This window comes from Caretta caretta, chromosome 2 (genome assembly GCF_965140235.1).
Source record: "Caretta caretta isolate rCarCar2 chromosome 2, rCarCar1.hap1, whole genome shotgun sequence".
Taxonomy (NCBI): Eukaryota; Metazoa; Chordata; order Testudines; family Cheloniidae; genus Caretta; species Caretta caretta.
This window is the reverse complement of record NC_134207.1, coordinates 60294414-60315352: the sequence shown is the minus strand read 5'-3', so window position 1 is coordinate 60315352 and position 20939 is coordinate 60294414. Positions and strand designations below refer to the sequence as shown.

Below are 20939 nucleotides of genomic sequence, written 5' to 3'. Positions count from 1 at the left end.
ATAGTGACAAATACAGTTGGTAAGTACAGACATTTCCATTATCAGTATTTAAGACATGCTATAATGGGTTTGTTTAACCATACTGTATAGGTAATTACTTAGATAGGCATCTGCTCATTCCTGTTGAAAGTGCAAAAGTGTCCACATCTCAAAAAACACCAAAGCATGATAATTTGGCACCCTTGTTGTCACACTCATTTACATTCTTTCCTTTACACATAATCCCTCTAGATCAGGGGTGGGCAACCTTTTTGGCCCAAGGGCCACATCTGGATATGGAAATTGTATGATGGGTGATGAATGCTCACAAAATTGGGGGTTGGGGTGCGGGAGGGGGTGAGGGCTTTGGCTGGTGGCATGGGTTCTGTGATGGGACTGAGGATGAGGGGTTAGCGGTGCAGGAGGGTGCTCTGGGCTGGGACTAAGGGTTTCAGAGGGTGGGTGGGGGATCAGGGCTGGGGTAGGGGCTTAGGGGGCGGGGGTCAGGGGTGCAGGCTCTGGGTGGTGCTTACCTCAAGCAGCTCCTGGAAGCAGTGGCATGTTCTTCCTCTGGCTCCCATGTGGAGGCGCGGCCAGCCGGCTCTGGGGGCTGCCCCGTCCATAGGTGCTGTCCCTGCAGCTCCCATTGGCCGCAGTTGCTGGCCAGTGGGAGCCGCGGGGACAATGTGTGGAGCCCCCTGGCTGCCCCTATACATAGGAGGCGGAGTGGGGCCAAATTAAAATGTTTGTAGGGCCGGATGCAGCACCCGGGCCATAGTTTGCCCACCCCTGATGTACATTAAAGCATCAGTTCAGGATAGTTTTCTTAACTCTACTGTCTGTATTTATTCTATCATTTTGACTTCAGTCTCTCGGGCTGTCAAACCAACACCTTCTTTGTCTTTGGTCCCCTCTCCCCTTCCTATTTTAGTCTTTTGTAGTCCCAAAGCTTACATCAAAAGCTTATGACAAAAATACCAGGAATCAAGTAGGCCAGCACTTTCTGTGGGCACTAAATTAACTTCAAAACTTGTTCTGAAAAGGTGTGTGTGTGTATGGGGGGGAATTATTTATGATTTTGCTCTTAGTGAGTATGTTCAAGAGCCATATCTTTGCTGAACGTTTTAGCTGCGCAAAGATATTTCCGCCCTCCAAATGAGTTGTGACAGTGAATTTGGATATCCACTGGACTACTCCTAGGTGCTCCTGAATGAGAGTCACAAACTGACTAAGAGAGGAAGGTCTTGGTGCATGTCTACACATAGAGCACTGCAGCGATACACCTGGTGAAGATGCTCTGTGCCAACGGGAGAGAGTTTTCCCATCAGCACAATAAAACCACCTCTGAGCGGCAGTAGCTACGTTGGCAGGAGAAGCTCTCATACCGACATAACATTGTCCATACTAGCGTTTATGTTGGTGTAACTTTTGTCGCTCGGAGGAGGGGTTTATTTGCACATCCGAGCAATGTAAGTTATGCTGACATAAGCTGTTGTGTAGACATAGCCTTAGTCTGACATATGATTTATTTTCATATTTCTGCCTAAAACTGGTGGATCCAGGTGACTTTTTGGGAAGGCAGGATTGGTCCTTACAGTGCATTGTTCACATGTTAGCTAGTCAAATTTAAATGTGGGAAATGTTTGGGCTTCCTCCGCTTTCAGTGGAAGATTACTCCACACCATAACAAACTACAGTCAGGAAGTTTTCCCTTACATTCAGCCCAAATCTTCCCATTGTGATTTTTCACGATTACTATCATGGTAGCTTATCTCTATGCATAAAGAACTATAAGAAGATCGTATATATGATGGCTGCCCAGGCTATCTTCTTGACTACTTGTCCCACTCTAGAGAGGCACATTCTGGTTTCCACGTATCATTATCAATCCCTTCCTATAACTTCCTACTCAACTTGGGGGCTGGCCTGGCCCAAGAAGGAGAAGGCATGTGTCACAATCAGGATGTGAATAGTCTGACTTAGTGGTCAGAGCAGGAGTCAAGCCAGGTCAGACTTCAGAAATTCAGAATCTGAGACAGGGCAAAACCAAGAGTCAGGTATCAGGCAGGGTCAGGTTACTGGAGATCAGCAGGAGCAGGTATTGAAGGGAAAGCAGTCCTAAGCAGGGGGGAATCCAGTTGCATGGACAATTTCCTGTTCCTTTATTTTGGGTTAAATAGAAACTGGGAACCAATTAGGACCCCCAGTGTTCTCTCAAGAAGAGGCTGAATTCCTCTCTGAGTTCAACTTCTATTCTGACAATTGTTAGCATGTCACTTGGTGGCAGTTTGAAACGCACTAGCTCCCAAGAGCTTTGTGGACCAGGCGTTAAGACCTGGGACACATAGGAGGAGGAAGAGGACACTCAAGACCACAAGATCCAAAGAGGTGAGAATCCAAATCACTGAGCACCTTCCTCTAACTCTTTAAGAGGGTAAAGAGTTTCATTAGCTGCCAATCATCTAATGATCCCTCCCCTCTTTCTTCTGCTGTGTCTGCCATCTAGTAGACATCTTGACTCTTTGTAGTGTTATAGAATCACAGAATATATATAGAATATTATAGAATCATAGAGTATCAGGAGGTCATCTAGTCCAATCCCTTGCTCAAAGCAGGACCAACACCAGCTAAATCAACACATCACTGTATGGATGTGTTGACTGTTTGGGTTTTGAAGCAAGTGTCAGTAGACCCTATTGTATGATAACCAAATGGCTTTATTTCCAACCAAAGGCATATTAGGAAGGAAACCTCTCCTAGAACAGTACAGAATTGAGAGTGAATAGCACTCGGAGAAAAACAACTCTCCTAAACATCTTAAACCACTGTCCTTTCTTCATTCTCTGTTGGATAAATAGATAATAGCAAAACAGCTGTTGAGGTGATAACTAACTGCAACAGACACTGTGTATGTAGGCATTAGTAAATGAGTTTTTTGATGGTACTTGTGCACATCTAATTTCAAGGAAAGCAATTACCACCTCAGTTGTGAAGAAGAGACAATCTGATAGTGGTTCAGAGGCTGGAGGTGGCTGTAAGTGGGCTTTTATCCTTTTTACCCTTAAAAACAGGTCTTTGGCTTGACTGGGAAACACATCTGAACATCAATTTTACTCTCTAATGTATGTGTGTCTGCTGAACATCTGTAGAACAGGCGACAAGCCAGTGGCTTGGGAGAGGAGAGCTATTAATGAATGACAGTACAAAGGGTCCACAGTAAATTAAACTAACATAATTCTTCCTACTACTCTCATTTTAAGTTTCTTTCTTCTCATAGAATCCCTGTAGGGTTTTTCTCCTTCATACCAGGCAGATACTGAATGTCTCAGAAAATATGCTATAGTCATTTGTAGGTAATTAGTTTGATTTTTTTTTAACACTTCATTTCTCAGGTCTACTTCCTAAAATCTGAATATTTTAGGATAAATATCCAGCAAAGAGTAGAATCTGTGCATTAGTTTGCTACTTGGCTATCTATAAGTAGAAATAGTTTGATGAATATTTAGGCCTGTGCAAGGGAAAAGTGTAGTACTACCTAACTAGCTAAATATTTATCAACTTACAATCTGTACGTGATTATTAAAATTACTTTTCAAAGCAGTGGTTAGAAATGTCACTGTGATGTTTTCATCATAAGAATATGTCTGCTATACATTCATATTGCAATGAATGGCGTGAACAGTTTGTCAGTTGTAACTGCCATTTCACTACTGCTTCCAAGAAGCTCTTTCTCTAATGCTGCAGGAACTTGGGAAATGCAATTGCCATGTTAATGGACAATAATCATTATTGGATAGATTATTATCCAAAAAAAGCCCCCAAAACTTTTATATAATAGAATATTCTGAGTAGGAATTTTGAAAATATGCCAATTATAATTTGGTTGCATTCACACTGGGTTTGCATCTTCAGCACCATTAGACTGGCATAACAGCAGCTTCCAATCTGAATGTTAATAATTTAGTTTATTTTAGCTAAGACATCTATTCTTTTAGTGATTCACACTTAGTAATTAGCTTTTGTGGTGTGCATATCTTTATATTACATTGTAATTTTCTTTTAGCTACTTAAACTGATTAAGGCCCAGATAGTTCCCTCCACTTCAGAGAATGCAGGGTGCTCCAGTCAGAAAGAGAGTAAGGAGAAGAGTGCTTCATTGTCCCTCTGTAGTTAACTTGAGGATGTGGCTGAGGGGAGAAGAGGTGGAGCCACTGTATGAAGTATTCTCCCCATCTGCAGGCATCTTCACACTTTAATGCTGAAGCTCTAATACTTGCTTCTCCCGTGTAGCCCCCTCCAGGGGGAACAGAGGGTTGTGCTGGAGTAGCATGCCTGGACAATGTCAGAGTGAATCCTGAAGGAGCCATACCATGCTCCCGGAGAGTCAAGGAGCAACCTTGTTTCAGAGGTTGACCTTGCAAAGTTTCTAACTAGTCATCAGGCTGAGACATTTTACTGCAAAGAGTGCATGGTCTGCTAAATCCACAGATTCCTTTCTTGGGAATCTATGGATTTAAAAGGTCCCTCTCCAAAATGTTGTAGCCTGATGAACTAGCTGGAAACTTTGTAAGGACAACCTCTCTGAATATCCCTCCCACAGGGATTTCCTTAGAAAGGTACAATTTGACAATACAGTTTCACTAGCAACAGAAAAACCTGAGTATGTCACTTTGGTTATATAATCTAGCTTTCTTTTGTTTTCATCATAAAAGTTCCGAACCCATGCCATCTTGAAGTTAGGGCTTAGCCACTTTATATAAATATGCTTATTAAACACTTTATGCTGTTAGGATATTAAAATATATTTGCTGTTCATTAATAGAAAGGCTGGACTTTATTATAGAAGAAGAATATTTCTATTATAACAGAAAATGCTATTTGATCTTGGGCTGTGAAATAGGGTATTCTAACCTACGAGTTTTATCATATCTCCTTTGTTCCATTCTTGTTAGCGTTATGAAAGTCTTGAATAAGACTGAGCCATCTTTTAATTCTTAAACTGGCCTCTATAAAAGGGCTAGCCTGTCTTTGATCTATGTAAAAGAGAGGATCCTTAAAGGGAAGACTCCACTTTTGTTTGTCCAAATGTTGCAAGGGGAGTCTCTAGGCTATAGTCAACAATTCAAATTATATTTCTGCTTGTGTCTTAGTGTTGATTTGCATTTAAAAGGGGTTTCAATGGAGATATCAGTTCTTTGATGGGATTTATAACGAGACAAAGGCTAGTTAATATCTGATCTAATAGGTAAGTCCACAATGATGTGATGTAATTAGTAACCAATGGTTTGGATACCGACTGACCGTCATGTTTTCAGACTGCATAGAGTAGTGGTTCTCAAGTTATTTGATCACACCTCCCCCCCTTACTTGTGTCTGTAGTAGTTTGACGCCACTCCCTGTGCCACAAAAGAACATATACCAGTAAAATAATCAACATGCAACTCCCACTAAATATTAAAAACAGTAAGGCATTGATTCAAACAGAGCCAATGGTCCATTGTAATAAGAGCTAAAGCAAAATTGCAATTGTGGTTGGTGCTTACGATTAACTGTGCACACCGCATCATAGCAAATGGATTAACAACAGATGGCAACGACTTTGTATAATGCTATGCAAGCTGAATAGAAATCCATCAAAGTGCACAGCGCCGTATGAGGACCCAATATGTCTGGAGGAATCAACGTTGGTAATTATTCATTGCTGTGGGTAAAATATGAGCAGAATTTTTTTCCCCCTAAAGCTTCTCATGCTCCCCAGAATACATTCTGTGCCCCGCCCCCCGTGCCCGGAGGGCCCAACCCCCAGTCTGAGAACCTCTGGTATAGAGGATGGGCCTACTGGAGATGGGGGAAAAAACAGACTGCTGAACTGGGTCAGGGAGAGAGAGTGTTTCATAAAAGAATATTATCCCGCAGGTTGGTTGAAAATAACTTGTTTACTGTAAAGTTTGTGAATAAATGTTTCAGCAGATTCCAAGACTTGATCGGGGCCTGACATAAAACAAAGTATAAAGTACTTGCCATTTCCCCCATAAAGTAAAATATAAGGCCAATAAAGTTTAATAATAAAATATAGGATTAGAAGTAGAGTAGGTAAAATGGTAAACAATAGGCCACTCAACATTTACAAAGAGATCCCAACATGTATGCTGAAACTTAAACTATATTCCACTGTAATTATACTACGGAATGTATAATGTTGTGGTCTGAAGGTTTTTTTCATATGACTTTGGGATGGCTGCACTATATGTGAATGGTGAAGCCATGAGTGAACCTTCATGGCTTTCTCAACTCCTGTAGCCCAAACTGCTGCTTCAGACTCCCTTTGTCTCAAGACTATTCTGATTCCTTTAACTGCCACCCCACACCCTGTGCTCATCACAACTGCCCTTACCTTCCATTTGGCACACCATTAACTCCTCTCTCTTTCCCTGGCCTCCCTCTTATATTATGATGGTGACCTGAACTCTGATTTTTTCCCCAGGCAATCTTGACTCTCCCCCATAGCATTGTCAGCCTTCCGTCCCCTCTGGCAATATGAAATGTGGAGAAGGTAGTCTACTTGAACAGTTGTAAGTGGAGTATTGAAACTGTTAACCAAAGAACGCATTGGCTTTATAACTGACTTCATACCTATGTTTCTGATCCTATGTGTGATGCTTCATCAGCACACTGACTTTTGCTGCTACCATGTAAGTGTCATAATATCATGACCTCAGCCTTGGAGACTTGTATGAGATAGTCTTGCTCTTTGTCTAATTACTCTTATATAACTGGCAGAATGTGGGATCTTTGTGAACACCAGGAAATGTCTGTCTCTCTGAGCATGCATGCTCTATTGAGAGGCCCTCTTATTTGTCTAGTTACTAGTAAGAGATCATGACAGTATGGATGACCATAATGAAAGCTGTACAATTAAAAGTGAGGTATTTAAGATGACATGAACCTATTTGATGGAGTGTCTCTGATTCTTCTCAGAGAGGAGCTATGGGGGCAGAGTCAGTGTTGCTTAGGTGACACTGATTTTTTTCTGTAATATCTATGGGGTTGGGGGAGGAGAGTAGTTGTTTTTCAAAGTAGACTCTTAATTTTGAATTTGCATGCACTTACAAGTTTTTCTAAAATGTTCTTTTAAGACTTATTCAAGAAAGTTTGCAACCTTAACTTTTGCTTAACAACTCTTTTTGTCGGGGGGGGGGGGGGACACAACTGATGTATCTGCCATGTCTCAGTTTCTCCTCTGTGCCTGTAGAATTTTCATGTTCCACACAACAGGTATTTTAGCTAAAGTCTCTCCTGCTGGGGTTTGATTTATTGCTATTATTAAACAAAAAAATCATGCAACACTTCACCTTTTATCCAGGCTTCTCAAGTCTTTTCTGGCTCTTTTTTGCCTGGGCTTCACAACATTTCTATTCTGAGGCCTCCTGGTAATCTGGTTCCTGGGCTCCTGTCCCAGCTCTATCTGAACAGGGCACTCCACCCATTCTCAATCCAAAGCCCGAGCCACTGTCCTACCCCGGGCTGCTGCCATCCTCCTGACAGTCTCTATGAAGAACATCCTCCAAGGTCTTTCCCAGTCTTCAGTCTCTGCCAATTGAGCCAAGACTTCGACTTATATCTGCAACAATAACCATGTGTTCTTCAGTGTCATGGCATGTTCTGTCATGTGCTCTGTCTGGAAACTATACTCCTGAGCTCAGACCTTAAAAGAGCTACAGCCCTGAAACTTAGAGTACATGTCCTGTGGTAATCTAACCCTTAGACAAAGATGGTCAATTCTAGAACTGAAAATGGTGATGATAGGGCCTCAAAGAAAAATGTCAAAGCTTTTCAAACTTGGATGCCTAAACTTACACTCCTGAATCTATGTTTAGGCACCTAAATTAGAGGCCTGATATTTTTAGCTTTGCTGAGCACTTGTATCTCTTTGTGTGGAACAGAGAAAATGGTTTCCTTTAAAAACAATGTAGTGGACTGGGGGTAAATTGGGAGTTGTCTGTAATATTTTTGTGAATCCTCTGCATGCCTCAGTTTCCCTCTATACTTTGCATTGCTACTCAGTGGGTGAAAAAAAGGCTAAAGCTAGTCTTGGAGGAGAGCAACAGACATGAGGTTTTTGTGTGGTGTGGCTGTTCGGGGTGGAATCAATGGGTTATTAAAGGACTGTCTGAAACCAACCCCATATCCATGGAGAATCCAGAAAGACAATAGGAACCCCACTGGTTAGGACATTCATACCTAGCAACCAGCAGCCAAGAGGAAGGCAGGGAAGCGGAGTGCAGGCCCCAGCTTGAGAACAAAGGGGAAAGGCATTAGGTAGCTGGAATAAAGGCTGCCCTTTGAAGAGAGAGACACAGATCTCACCTTGAACTGAGTCAGAGCCAGAAAGGGATTCCATGGCATCTTGGCTGGGTGGAATGCTGGTGTCACAACCCAAGGGCCCCATCCCTTAGGGGGTCCCCTGGGGAGGCAAATCAGCACTGTATGTTGCTAACACTGTTGCAAGCATTACAAGGCATGTTGGGGAAGGGTTAAAGGTGTGAGTGTGGAGTGGAAGATTCTTTTGCAGGTTGCGAGAGGCCTAAAGGGGTGGTGAAGGAGAAAGGAATGGGTTAACTTGACAGTCCAGGTCTGAAGATAAGACACCGGCTTCCGCCCAAGGTTACAGCACACAAGCGATGCTGGGCTGCCTGCCCAGAAAGACGGGGGCCTGGATTCCCCCTCCTGCCACCCCCCACCCCCCCCGACCAGCCATGAGAAAGGAAGATTCAGCTGTACAAACCTGCAGGGGCTGCAAAACCCAGCGAGACAGTGAAGGCCAGTGAGGGGGTAAGCAACTGCTGTAGTGTCCCTGAAGCTGATGTGTTTTGGGAATGCTGAAGAAGCCACTAAGGCCAGTTTGGACTGGTACAATGAGCATGGGGAACAAAGGCCCTGAAGGAAATGCCCTCAAGAGACCCCAGGACTTGAAAACCCTCCAGGGATCTGAGGGAAATCGGAGATCAACAGTGGACCCTGGATGACCTGTGCACAGGGCAGAACTCCCATCCACCCTCCCCCTCTTCTTCTTACGTTACACCCAGGCTTGGCCAGCCTCACATAGTGCGGGTGTGAATATGAAAGTGGGTTAGGGCTTGGGGCACTAACGCTTTTTTCCTTCTTTTGAGTGACATGGCTCAGTCTCTGAGGTGTTGAGGCCATATGGCCTACTCCTAAGGTAGAATGGGTCCTCTTGGGAGCCTGCCACAAAGCTGGGGTGTAGCACAGATTCTGTGGATCTGTGCTATGATCACACTTATTTTGCACAGCTCTGACTGAAAAGCTTAGTTGCAGTAGAATGCCTCAGATCCCTGGAGGGTTTTTAAGTCCTGGGGTCTCTTGAGGGCATTTCCTTCAGGGCCTTTGTTCCCCATGCTCGTTGTACCAGTCCAAACTGGCCTTAGTGACTCAGATTTATAAGTGGCCTGACGCTCTTCTTGTCATGCTGAAATCTTGTGGACTGAATCCTGTAAAATCCATTATTTTATATATATAATGGTAGTTTGTGGCCATCCTTTTCTACACTTACTAGTTACGAAAAATTCTGCTGGAGCCTTTCTTTACATTGTTCTAAATAGCTTGGCGTTTGGCACTTCTTAGAATGGATGATATTGCAAGAGGCACATTTAACGTCATTGTGTGTGTGTGTGCATACACAATAATCCAGTATCAAAATAAATACATGTAACCCTTCTGCCTGTCAGAGTTGGCAGCAACAAGGGCCGGGTTCAATATCTAGGGGATCCATTCCAATAACACAATGCAAACCGGCTCGAGCCCCCACCCAGTGACCTGGGACAAATATATACCACCCCTGCTGGGTGCCTCCAAGAGGCAATACTTCCCCTCTCGCAAGCACATTGTCTGAGTGTAGCAAAAAGCCTTTTAATAACAGAGAGAAACAATGTGGCATTATGTTGGGGAAACACCACCAACAGGATTCATAACACAACCCATGAGCAAAAAAAACCCACCCCAAGCAAATTGGGACATGCCCCTTTCCCTTTGGTTCTTGAGTCCAGCAACCGCAAATCACCCAAAGTCCCAAAAGTCCAATGACCCAAAAGTCTCTGTCCCTGGTCAGGGCAGCCCCAGCGTTCGAAAGTTTATCTGCAGAGCTTTACCTCCCAACCTGGGTGGAGATGGGACGGTGGTAAGAGGCACCTTACGTGATCTGAAGCTGACCGCCCCACAGCTCCATAGGCCTTTGCTCCGCTCCGCCAGCAGCCCCACGAACTCCTTCGCTCCGCTCCGCGGCCCACAAGCAGCTCCCGCCATCCTATGAACTGCTCCACCAGCCGGTCCACAAACTGCTCCGCGTCCCACCAGCAGCTCCCGCCGTCCTACAAACTGCTCCACCAGCCTGTCCACAAGGCACTCCAGCCGTCCCGCAAACTGCTCCACAATATATCTTCAGGCTCCCCCACTACTTAACACAACACTCAGTGATTTCAGCTCTTAGTCAGTTCAGCTCTTTGGTGAATTCAGCTTGTAGTAGGGGAGCCTCAGTGCTGGTGCACTATTAGCCCAAAGTGAGCTCAGCAGCCTGCAACTAGACTTCTAATGAAATCAAAATTAGCTCTGATATTCCACAGTGGAGAGAGGAGGAAGTGCAATTAGCATGTAAGGCCCTCACCGTGGGGCCCATGCCACCAAGTATTAATATTTGTCCCCAGCCTCTCTCCATTCACAGAGTTTTGGAACCCATGACCCTTGCCTAGCGAGTGCTACTTAGTTGATGGTGAGTCCCTCCATCATAACAAAAGGCCAAGTACAGTTCCAAGCAGAGTTCCCATAATCAGGGTAATAACAATTTATTCTTCCTGCCCCAATAACAGAGACACTGGGGATCCCACAGCAGCCAAAGTGACCATTTGGGCAGCTATGGCCTCATTCTAGGCGGGGTGGGTGTGCCTATGCAAATGAGATTGGCCCCTGAAGTTCTTTTCCACAACTTGCCACACCTCACCACCAGATGTCAGGGTGGAGCTCATCCTGACACTGCTTACATACAAATACATAGACCTAAATCTCAGATTAATATTTTATGCAAGTGAAATTGCTACCACTGTCAACTTCCTTTCTCAGGCCAATTCATTAATTATTGTACTGTAGCTGTCTAACTTGGGCCTCATTCCTGCAATGATATTGAAAACAAATATTTGCAGAGAGCTTCCCTAAAGCCAATGAGGCTCTGCACGGAAGGATCCACACTGAAGTCAGTAGATTTTTTTTTTGATGGGGGGTGTTAAAGAATCCTACTAGATGTGATTGATGTCTCAGGATTGGGGTCCTAGACTGTAAGCTCATTAGGGCAGGGGCCTCTACTTATTATGTGTCAGTAAAGCCCTAAATGCACATCACCCTACAGATAATAAAAATAATGAATTTCAATCCTTTCTAAAGTGAAAAGAGGATTATATTCAGGCTTCCAAGCTTGAGTTTGCTGAGATGTGATGCTAAGATGACAGGGAGTCCAATGTGTGGATATGTTTTTTCACATTAGCAACTGCTGTCCCAAACTGTATTATAGTGTGTGATATTAAACAGCTGCCTCATTTTACCCTAAATGTAGGAGTAGTGGATTTTATATCACTTTTAAAATTGTAAGGCATTTTCAAAGCTTTGAGAAGAAAGGCACGCAAGCTGTAAAATAGTAGCACTGAAAAACTTCATGGTAGTTGGGTTTGATCTGCAATAATTTGCTAATGCAATAAAAAGTTGCTGACATCATATAATGCTTGTTCTTGGCACTTGTATATCACATTATCCAACCACCATTTCCTATTATTTAAATACCAAATCGGTCAAGTCAGTAATTTGAGTCTATCCCCAGCATGTACTGGTGAAATATTATGCGAATAGCTGCCATGATTAATATTTACAACCAGTACCTTTCCAGGAGGAAAAAAAACTATATTATATAGATATAGATGTATAAAAATAAAGGTATTCTGCCAACCCATTAACCTACAATGTATATCAAATCATCTGGTGGCTTTGAAAGCTGGATGTGGTAGTATTTCTTGCCCATTTACTTTTGCCACTGTGAGGGAAGAAATAAAAGTTATTTAGGGTCACTGAAAGAATTCTTTGAGAGTCGTTCATCGTTAATAAAATTACACTCAGGAAGTTTAGGATGGATGAAAAAGGGAAAGTTTTATAAACTACGCAGGCATTCTTCCTGTAGGGATTATACACAGGATATACACTGGGATGTAGCACATTAGGGATTGTGGTTTTTGTCTTCATTTTTTGTGTCTTAAATGTGATGATTCATACCATTATAAATGAAAGGCACCTGCACCCAATGGGACACTCACATCCACATTTAATTGAACCATTCATTGCTCTGTGTAAACATGTTCACAATGAACCAAGGAATACAGTTAGTGGTGGGTGTAAACTTTAGTGCAAAGGGTATCCTCATCATGTATGCAGTGTAGTTGTAGCTATGGATATTAGAGGGACAAGGTGGGGGATTTAATATCCTCTTTTATAGAACCAACTTGTATTTAGTCAGAGAGACAAGGGCATTGGATGACGTACACCATATCTTGTGACAGGCAAGTGTTAGATCCATGGATCTCGAAAGGTGTGTTGTGGGGGGTGTTTTCAGGTTTTGCATCTATTGTTCTGGGAGGGTCTGGTGCCGCTTTGAGTTGGTGTGTCCTGGTCTGTGGGGAGCTTGCTTCTGATGATCAGCTTGGAGAGGCTGGGGTTTGTTTAAAGGCCAGAAGTGGAGATTCTGGAAAGATGTCTTTCAGGATGGGGTTCCCATCGAGTATGGGTTGTAGTTGTTTGTTGTTACCCTGTATGGGCTCCAGTGTGGGTTGGTAGGTGAAAACTAAGGGTGTGCAGTTGTGGGGGGTTTCATTTCTGTATACAATCTGCAACTCACTATCCCCCTCTCTTTATCCTATGACTGCAGAGGTGTTAAAAGGCCACTCTGCCTTGAATGGTCCCTTACAATATGTGCTAACTACTTATATTAAATCTGTTCCACCTTGCATTTTTGCTGTGATACTGGGAATACCTTTCCCAGACCTGAAGAAGAGCTCTGTGTGGCTCAAAAGCTGCTCCAATAAAAATGCTACTTCACCCACTGTGTGTCTGTCATTATCCTGGTGCTTCATAGTACCCTTCAAGGCATGTAAGTATTGCTGTAGCCCTTTAACAGGTGGATAAATTGCATTTCTGAGACATTGAGTTGTGACTGTAATTTCCTATTATATTCTTGAAAATCCTTATATTGAATGCAAATTTTATGTAGTATTGTGGGACTGGATGTAACTTCTCTGGAGGAACACATGGGCAATGTAAACCTTGGAAAATGTTATACGCTTCAAAGGACTATTTTAAACAATGCACCAAATAAGAAGGAACTTTTGGGGCAAACAAAATTAAGCGTGTATCCTAGGAAATACCCAAATGCAAATTCCCACCTCCTGACCCAGCCTTTTGAAGCTATGCCCTGAGAAGAGAACCATTGTCTGTTGATTACCTATTCCCAGAATCTGAAGGTCAAAGGTTGAAACTATATAAAGCAGAGACTGACTAATTTATGGGTGTGTTTTGTTCTGAACTGAAGCAGTTGTGAACATATAACCACAGAAAAACTCATTTTATGGGTCTTGAAGGACTGATCACCTACTGGAGCCTTTGTTGGAGTTGGGGTTGATCTCTGGTAAGCTTATTAGCATGTGAGTAGGTTCTTTTATTGTTTTCATATGTTTTCTCCGTAATGCTTTCACCTTAAGAATAAATGTGCTTGCTTAGAAAGAGCTGTGTGGTAACTTGTAATTCTGGGCATTACAACTGTTCATAGCTCTTAGAAGAAAGGAAAACACTGACACAGGCCTCTTTAGGCAGTCTGGCTTGCTGGGGAACTCACAGTGTAGGCAGAGAACTGTGCAGCTTGGGGAAAAAACCTGGTCAGGAAGGAGAGAGATGCGATTCTCCACCCAAGAGAGGTGATGGCTGAGGAGTCAGGAGTCTACAGTAGGTAGGGAAGAAGGAGTAGGGAAGAAGTAGGGAAGAAGGAGGATCCTGGGAACTACAGGCCAGTCAGCCTCACTTCAGTCCCTGGAAAAATCATGGAGCAGGTCCTCAAAGAATCAATCCTGAAGCACTTGTATGAGAGGAAAGTGATCAGGAACAGCCAGCATGGATTCACCAAGGGAAGGTCATGCCTGACTAATCTAATCGCCTTCTATGATGAGATTACTGGTTCTGTGGATGAAGGGAAAGCAGTGGATGTATTGTTTCTTGACTTTAGCAAAGCTTTTGACACGGTCTCCCACAGTATTCTTGTCAGCAAGTTAAGGAAGTATGGGCTGGATGAATGCACTACAAGGTGGGTAGAAAGCTGGCTAGATTGTCGGGCTCAACGGGTAGTTATCAATGGCTCCATGTCTAGTTGGCAGCCGGTATCAAGTGGAGTGCCCCAAGGGTCGGTCCTGGGGCCGGTTTTGTTCAATATCTTCATAAATGATCTGGAGGATGGTGTGGATTGCACTCTCAGCAAATTTGCGGATGATACTAAACTGGGAGGAGTGGTAGATACGCTGGAGGGGAGGGATAGGATACAGAAGGACCTAGACAAATTGGAGGATTGGGCCAAAAGAAATCTGATGAGGTTCAATAAGGATAAGTGCAGGGTCCTGCACTTAGGACGGAAGAACCCAATGCACAGCTACAGACTAGGGACCGAATGGCTAGGCAGCAGTTCTGCGGAAAAGGACTAGGGGTGACAGTGGACGAGAAGCTGGATATGAGTCAGCAGTGTGCCCTTGTTGCCAAGAAGGCCAATGGCATTTTGGGATGCATAAGTAGGGGCATAGCGAGCAGATCGAGGGACGTGATCGTTCCCCTCTATTCGACATTGGTGAGGCCTCATCTGGAGTACTGTGTCCAGTTTTGGGCCCCACACTTCAAGAAGGATGTGGATAAATTGGAGAGAGTCCAGCGAAGGGCAACAAAAATGATTAGGGGTCTGGAACACATGAGTTATGAGGAGAGGCTGAGGGAGCTGGGATTGTTTAGCCTGCAGAAGAGAAGAATGAGGGGGGATTTGATAGCTGCTTTCAACTACCTGAAAGGGGGTTCCAAAGAGGATGGCTCTAGACTGTTCTCAATGGTAGCAGATGACAGAACGAGGAGTAATGGTCTCAAGCTGCAGTGGGGGAGGTTTAGATTGGATATTAGGAAAAACTTTTTCACTAAGAGGGTGGTGAAACACTGGAATGCGTTACCTAGGGAGGTGGTAGAATCTCCTTCCTTAGAGGTTTTTAAGGTCAGGCTTGACAAAGCCCTGGCTGGGATGATTTAACTGGGAATTGGTCCTGCTTCGAGCAGGGGGTTGGACTAGATGACCTTCTGGGGTCCCTTCCAACCCTGATATTCTATGATTCTATGAGGTGCTCTTGATGGATCATGGAGGGGAAATACAGGTGCAGTTGCCTTAAACTGTGATGTGCGTGCCTCGCTCGAAGGTACCCAATGAATAAGGCTATATCTGCACTGCAGCTGGGGACCGTGCTTGCCCATGTTGCAAGATTAGACACACGCTAGCTCTGTTTATGTTACTGTGCTAAAAATAACCATGTAGCAGTGGGAAAAGTGATTAATGACTGAGTTCCTTGCTGCTTAATGTAACCAATAATCTACTGTACTTACAACTTAAAGAAATGTATATTAATTTAGTCATTTTTGTTGATGTCCTCAGACAATAGGACCAGTATGATGTGTACAGGGTAAGGTTACTACGGAAAAACTGAGACACAGCCAGGTTATAAATCTTGCCTGGGCTGGGCTGGGCTGGGGCACGTAAAGTGAAGGCTTAAAGGGACTAGGAATGCAGATCCTTAAGAAGGGGTCCTTCCAAGATACAATTGAGGCATGTTGATGAGGATGGTTTGAAGAAGTTTATGCTGTTGCTGTCTGATGTACTTAAGTTTAGTGGCTAACAAGAGGATGTTAGCCTCCAGGGCTGATCATGGGGTACCATTGGACTTGCATATGGAGTAGGAGCGTCTGCAGGTATTTTGTGAGTTCCATTTTAGACATGCAGAACTGAAAATGTGGCCCTTTAAATTCAGGCTGTTGTGTTTTTTTGTTTTTTTTTTGTACCAAAGCTAATGCATAAACCTCTGGGCAGAGCGGAGGGTAGGGAAAAGGATTAGAATGAAAGTTCTGGCATAGTCTAAATGATATGTGCATTAGAGAGTGCTGTTCTTCGGCCATTCTTTTTCAGCTTGTATAAATGAGTAGTATTTCCTGTCTTGTTGCTCCTTATGCACTAAAAAGTATCCATAGACGTACTATTAGAGTGAAGAGAGAACTCTGAAAAACATTCTGGTTCCTTGAGAACTATTCTCCTATATTCACCTCATATAACACCTTCTCATTACAAATGTTGTTCAAGTCAAACCAGTCCGGTAGTGAGTCTCTTCTAAATAAACTTTCTTTTGGTCTTAAAGTCTATTCGCTGTCTCTGTATTTGCTTTCCTCTTTTGTGCAACTAAGATTTATGAAGGGCTGCTGTTATGGTGCTGTGTGTCTTCTTACATCAGCGTCTTTATACTCAAGTCCTTGGAGCACAGAATTTAGAGTGGCCATAAAATACCTTTCAAATGTTCTGAATCTGTACAGACAACCAACAGAATAAATGGGTAGTTCCATTAACCTCTACATGGAACTACAGCTCCTGACTAATTGAAATTAGAGTGGGGGCCAAACCAACCCCCCTATTCCAAAATCTCAGAACTTGGAGGAAATTCTTGACATAGTATCTTGTTACCCCTGTCTGTTCTGGGTCAAGCCAATTCTGGATTTGAGCAACACTGATCTCCAAGGATGTTTGAATATGGCTCCAAAATTTGTGGCTCTTGCCATTCTCTAATTAAAATATGAAAACACCTTGCAAATCTAAGTAGGCATTTCCTCTGTATGAATTAGTAGTTTGACATTTTTTAGTCAGCAGCCTTGTCATAACTGGGTTTTTCTAGTCCTTCCAATTAAGATGCTTGATTTTTTTGTCTTTCTACTTGGCTCCCTGTTTTGGCATGAGATTCATTTCGGAATTTGATAGGGAAAGCTTCCATATGAGGCTCTTCTATTCAGTCTGCTATGGGTCTTGTATGGAAAGGACAGCATACAAAGAAGGAACAGGACCTTTTTTAGATGGCTTCCCTTGAGAAGTGAACAGCCTTGTCACCCAGAATAACTTGAGTTTACTCTATGTACCCACAGCCACCCAAAAAGCAACTTTTAGGGGACCAAACTGGAAGAATGTGAACCACTGGAACCAATGCGCAAAAATGCAGCAAGTTTCTACAAAATGTGAAAAAGTGAATTTCAGACTTTGGACTGCTTCAGCTGTAATCCAAGAGTGTATCTCTCTTGGGAGCCACATTTCCCATTGTTATAGCACATTGGATTAGATTTTAATTGATCTCTTGTTCTTTCTTTCCTGGGCAGAATGAAGGCTTTGAAGATGAATACTTGCTCATAAACTAAATGGTTTCAGCTGTTGCCACTGCACATAATTTCTACGAAGAATTTTGTCAGTTGTTTAGGGATTTCTCGGTTTTTATGGAGAAGGAAGGCTGTATGTTAACCCAGGTGACTGCAACAAATGTGGAATATTGGGGAAAAGTCACTATCCAATAAATGTTTTCAATCTAAAGCAAATGGAGACAGATGCAGTGTGTGCTTCTTTTTAGGTGCTTGAGGGAAGGAAGAGGTGAAGGCCATAACTGAAAACACCCACAAATTAGATGCCAAAATTATTTCAGGGAAGTCCTGTGGGTATGTTATTCAAGAGGTTGGACTCAGTGATCACTGGCCTTAAAATGTATGTGTGTGTCTATACCCCTAGAATGTCTGGAGAAAGATGTGTGTATGTAAGGGAAATGTGAGTAAGGGTTGTCTAACCAGGCCAACATAGGTGCACTTTTGTGCTATGTCCGTATGCAATATCTTTCATGGAATGGCATGTCCAGCCTTCTCCTTTCCTGTCCAGCCTTCTCCTTCCCTTTCCTCCGAACCCAGAGAAAAGTGACATGCTGCTTTATGGTACTGACAGACTCTCTCATCTTGTAGTGTATAATCAAAGCAGTGTGAAATAATCAGATTATAACCACTTTATATAGAAATATACTCAATGAAAATCAAAACTATATGGTGAGGAGTAAGTATGGGCTTGGGCTAGGGATTCAGGAAGTCCTACCACAACTTCACCTTCCTGCCACAATTTCCTTAGCGATAAACTAGAGACAATAACACTTGGTACCTAGCTTTCAGGAATACAAGAATTAACTGGGTAAAGTTTATGCAGTTCTTTGAATGTGTAATTCAGAGGTAGGTGTTTTTATAATTGGTTACCACTAATCCTTGTGGTGAAGCATGCACAAAAATAGAGAATAAAATTTCTTGGGTATGAGAGATGTACACACTTTCACTATATGCACTACTGTGGAGAAAATACAAAGGCTGAATCCTCTATTCTGTTCCAGCTGCTTTGCACCTATGAGAGCAAAAAGCCAGTAGAAAACTGTCTTAAGCAGCCATTTGAGGATTCCTCTTGCCTAGGGGAATACTGAAGAGATGCAAAAATGGCTCTTACACCCCCCACCCCATGCCCCAATAAGAAGGGCATGATCCCTAGTTGCTGGAACAGTCCTTTGGCATCATGGGCGGTGGAGCATATACTAGAACAGCCTTTGGGTTTCTCTAATTTATACTGTGCTTATGGTGGGCCCCTTGCCAGCCCCAGGATCAGGGGAATGTAAAAGTGACTTAGTCATCTTTGTTCTTTGCAGTCCCATAGCATGTAAAGCTCAATGGGATCAGAGAATATGGTCCTTGGTTTCTAATGAGATGACACAAGACAAGACTGCAGGCAGGATCATATTTAATCTGATTTAAAAGATCCTTTAACACTACATAGAATATATTTTACTATTGCTTAAAAAATTGCATATGTAGTATAGACAGAGCTAGGAGCATTGCCTACAGGTAGGATTGCCCAGCACTTCCAATTATAAAACCTGTTTTCAGTTGGTTGTAATTTTACTACATTTGCTACATTTTAACCATTTGGGCTAAAAGCATTTCCATGCTGGGTGTCTGCCGTGGGTTGAATTTTCTTGAAAAGTTCCAGCTAAATAGGTACAGCTGTTTCTGAGAACAGGATTAGGGAATATGTGTTGTTTTGCCTATGTTGGCTTTCTGACAACCATTTTGTGGATAAGATCTAGTATTACAGGTTTTGAAGAAAAGGTTTGAAATTTGGAGGTGTTGGCCTTTGTGTGCTGCTCCTCTGAAAAAACCACCCAAACCAAATGACAAGCCTTTGAAAAACCTACATTTACATGGCCAGCAGGGCCATGTTAAAGTTTGGCAGCTAAATTTTTTGAAAATTCCTCCTGTACTGAATATGCCTCCATCCTCTCTCACACCTAGGGCTTCAGGACTTTCCCTGCAACTGCTGCTCCTAGCTGCTGTGAACCAATGTGGCATCAGGCACCTGAACTGACAACAGGGAGACTGGCTCTCCTGTGCTTTTGTTGCTTTCCCTGCTGACACTCAAGCATCATGGCGGAGAAAGCAGACTGACTGAAATGCCGAGGGGACAAAGAAGCCATAATTGATGTGGAGGAGTGGGAGAGTGACAGAGGGAGTATATTGGGACAAGGAGCCTGAAAGGTGTGGAGACGAGGATTGTGAGCCACTGAGGGGATGGGGATGCAGAGATGAGACAAGGAGCTGGGGGTGGGAAGATGGGACCTGCATGGGCAAGAAAATGGGACAAGAAGGCGGGGGAGACACTTGGGCTGGGTGGAGGTAAAACTGAGACTCACATGGGGAGTCTAGAAGGGGAGAATGGCAATGTCTGGGAAGACAGATTGGGACTTGGATGAGGAGCCTGAGGAAGGTGGAGATGGGACTGTGATGAGGAGCTGGGGTGGAGGGGAAGAGACAGGCGTTGGACAAGGATAGGGGAAGACAGATTCTGCCATATCAAAGAAATCATTCCCCAGTAGAAATGGTGCAAAATTGTGGGCCCCTGTTGCAACAGTCAGTTCAGCCTGCAAATTACCAATGTGACGATATAGACATGAACTGTGACCGTCTAAATCATTGTTGCAACCAAGGTCCTATATTTGCACCAAATCTTGTACAAAGGAGGTCAAGTTAGATTTCTGTAGAAAGCTTGTAATTTGATGGTTATGATTATGCCATCATAGAAAGCTGGCTAGATTGTCGGGCTCAACGGGTAGTGATCAATGGCTCCATGTCTAGTTGGCAGCCGGTATCAAGTGGTGTGCCCCAAGGGTCGGTCCTGGGGCCGGTTTTGTTCAATATCTTCATAAATGATCTGGAGGATGGTGTGGATTGCACTCTCAGCAAATTTGCGGATGATACTAAACTGGGAGGAGTGGTAGATACGCTGGAGGGGAGGGATAGGATACAGAGGGACCTAGACAAATTGGAGGATTGGGCCAAAAGAAATCTGATGAGGTTCAATAAGGATAAGTGCAGGGTCCTGCACTTAGGACGGAAGAACCCAATGCACAGCTACAGACTAGGGACCGAATGGCTAGGCAGCAGTTCTGCGGAAAAGGACCTAGGGGTGACAGTGGACGAGAAGCTGGATATGAGTCAGCAGTGTGCCCTTGTTGCCAAGAAGGCCAATGGCATTTTGGGATGTATAAGTAGGGGCATAGCGAGCAGATCGAGGGACGTGATCGTTCTCCTCTATTCGACATTGGTGAGGCCTCATCTGGAGTACTGTGTCCAGTTTTGGGCCCCACACTTCAAGAAGGATGTGGATAAATTGGAGAGAGTCCAGCGAAGGGCAACAAAAATGATTAGGGGTCTGGAACATATGAGTTATGAGGAGAGGCTGAGGG

At 43.5% G+C, this 20939-nt stretch overlaps 1 protein-coding gene across 2 annotated transcripts in view; it reads left to right on the top strand.

Annotated features, from left to right (window-relative positions):
• The window catches only part of C2H8orf34 (chromosome 2 C8orf34 homolog), a 360017-nt gene extending 340200 nt beyond the window's left edge, over positions 1–19817 (top strand). The window contains exon 14 of one of the 2 annotated variants that reach the window (XM_048840887.2): positions 19489–19817. In XM_048840887.2, the coding sequence (XP_048696844.2) occupies positions 19489–19523 (35 nt within the window). In that variant the 3' untranslated portion in view covers positions 19524–19817. Of the gene's footprint in view, positions 1–17502; positions 17526–19488 lie in introns of those variants that run through there. The other variant, XM_048840893.2, reaches the window with a different exon arrangement.
• The last annotated feature ends 1122 nt before the right edge of the window (positions 19818–20939 follow it).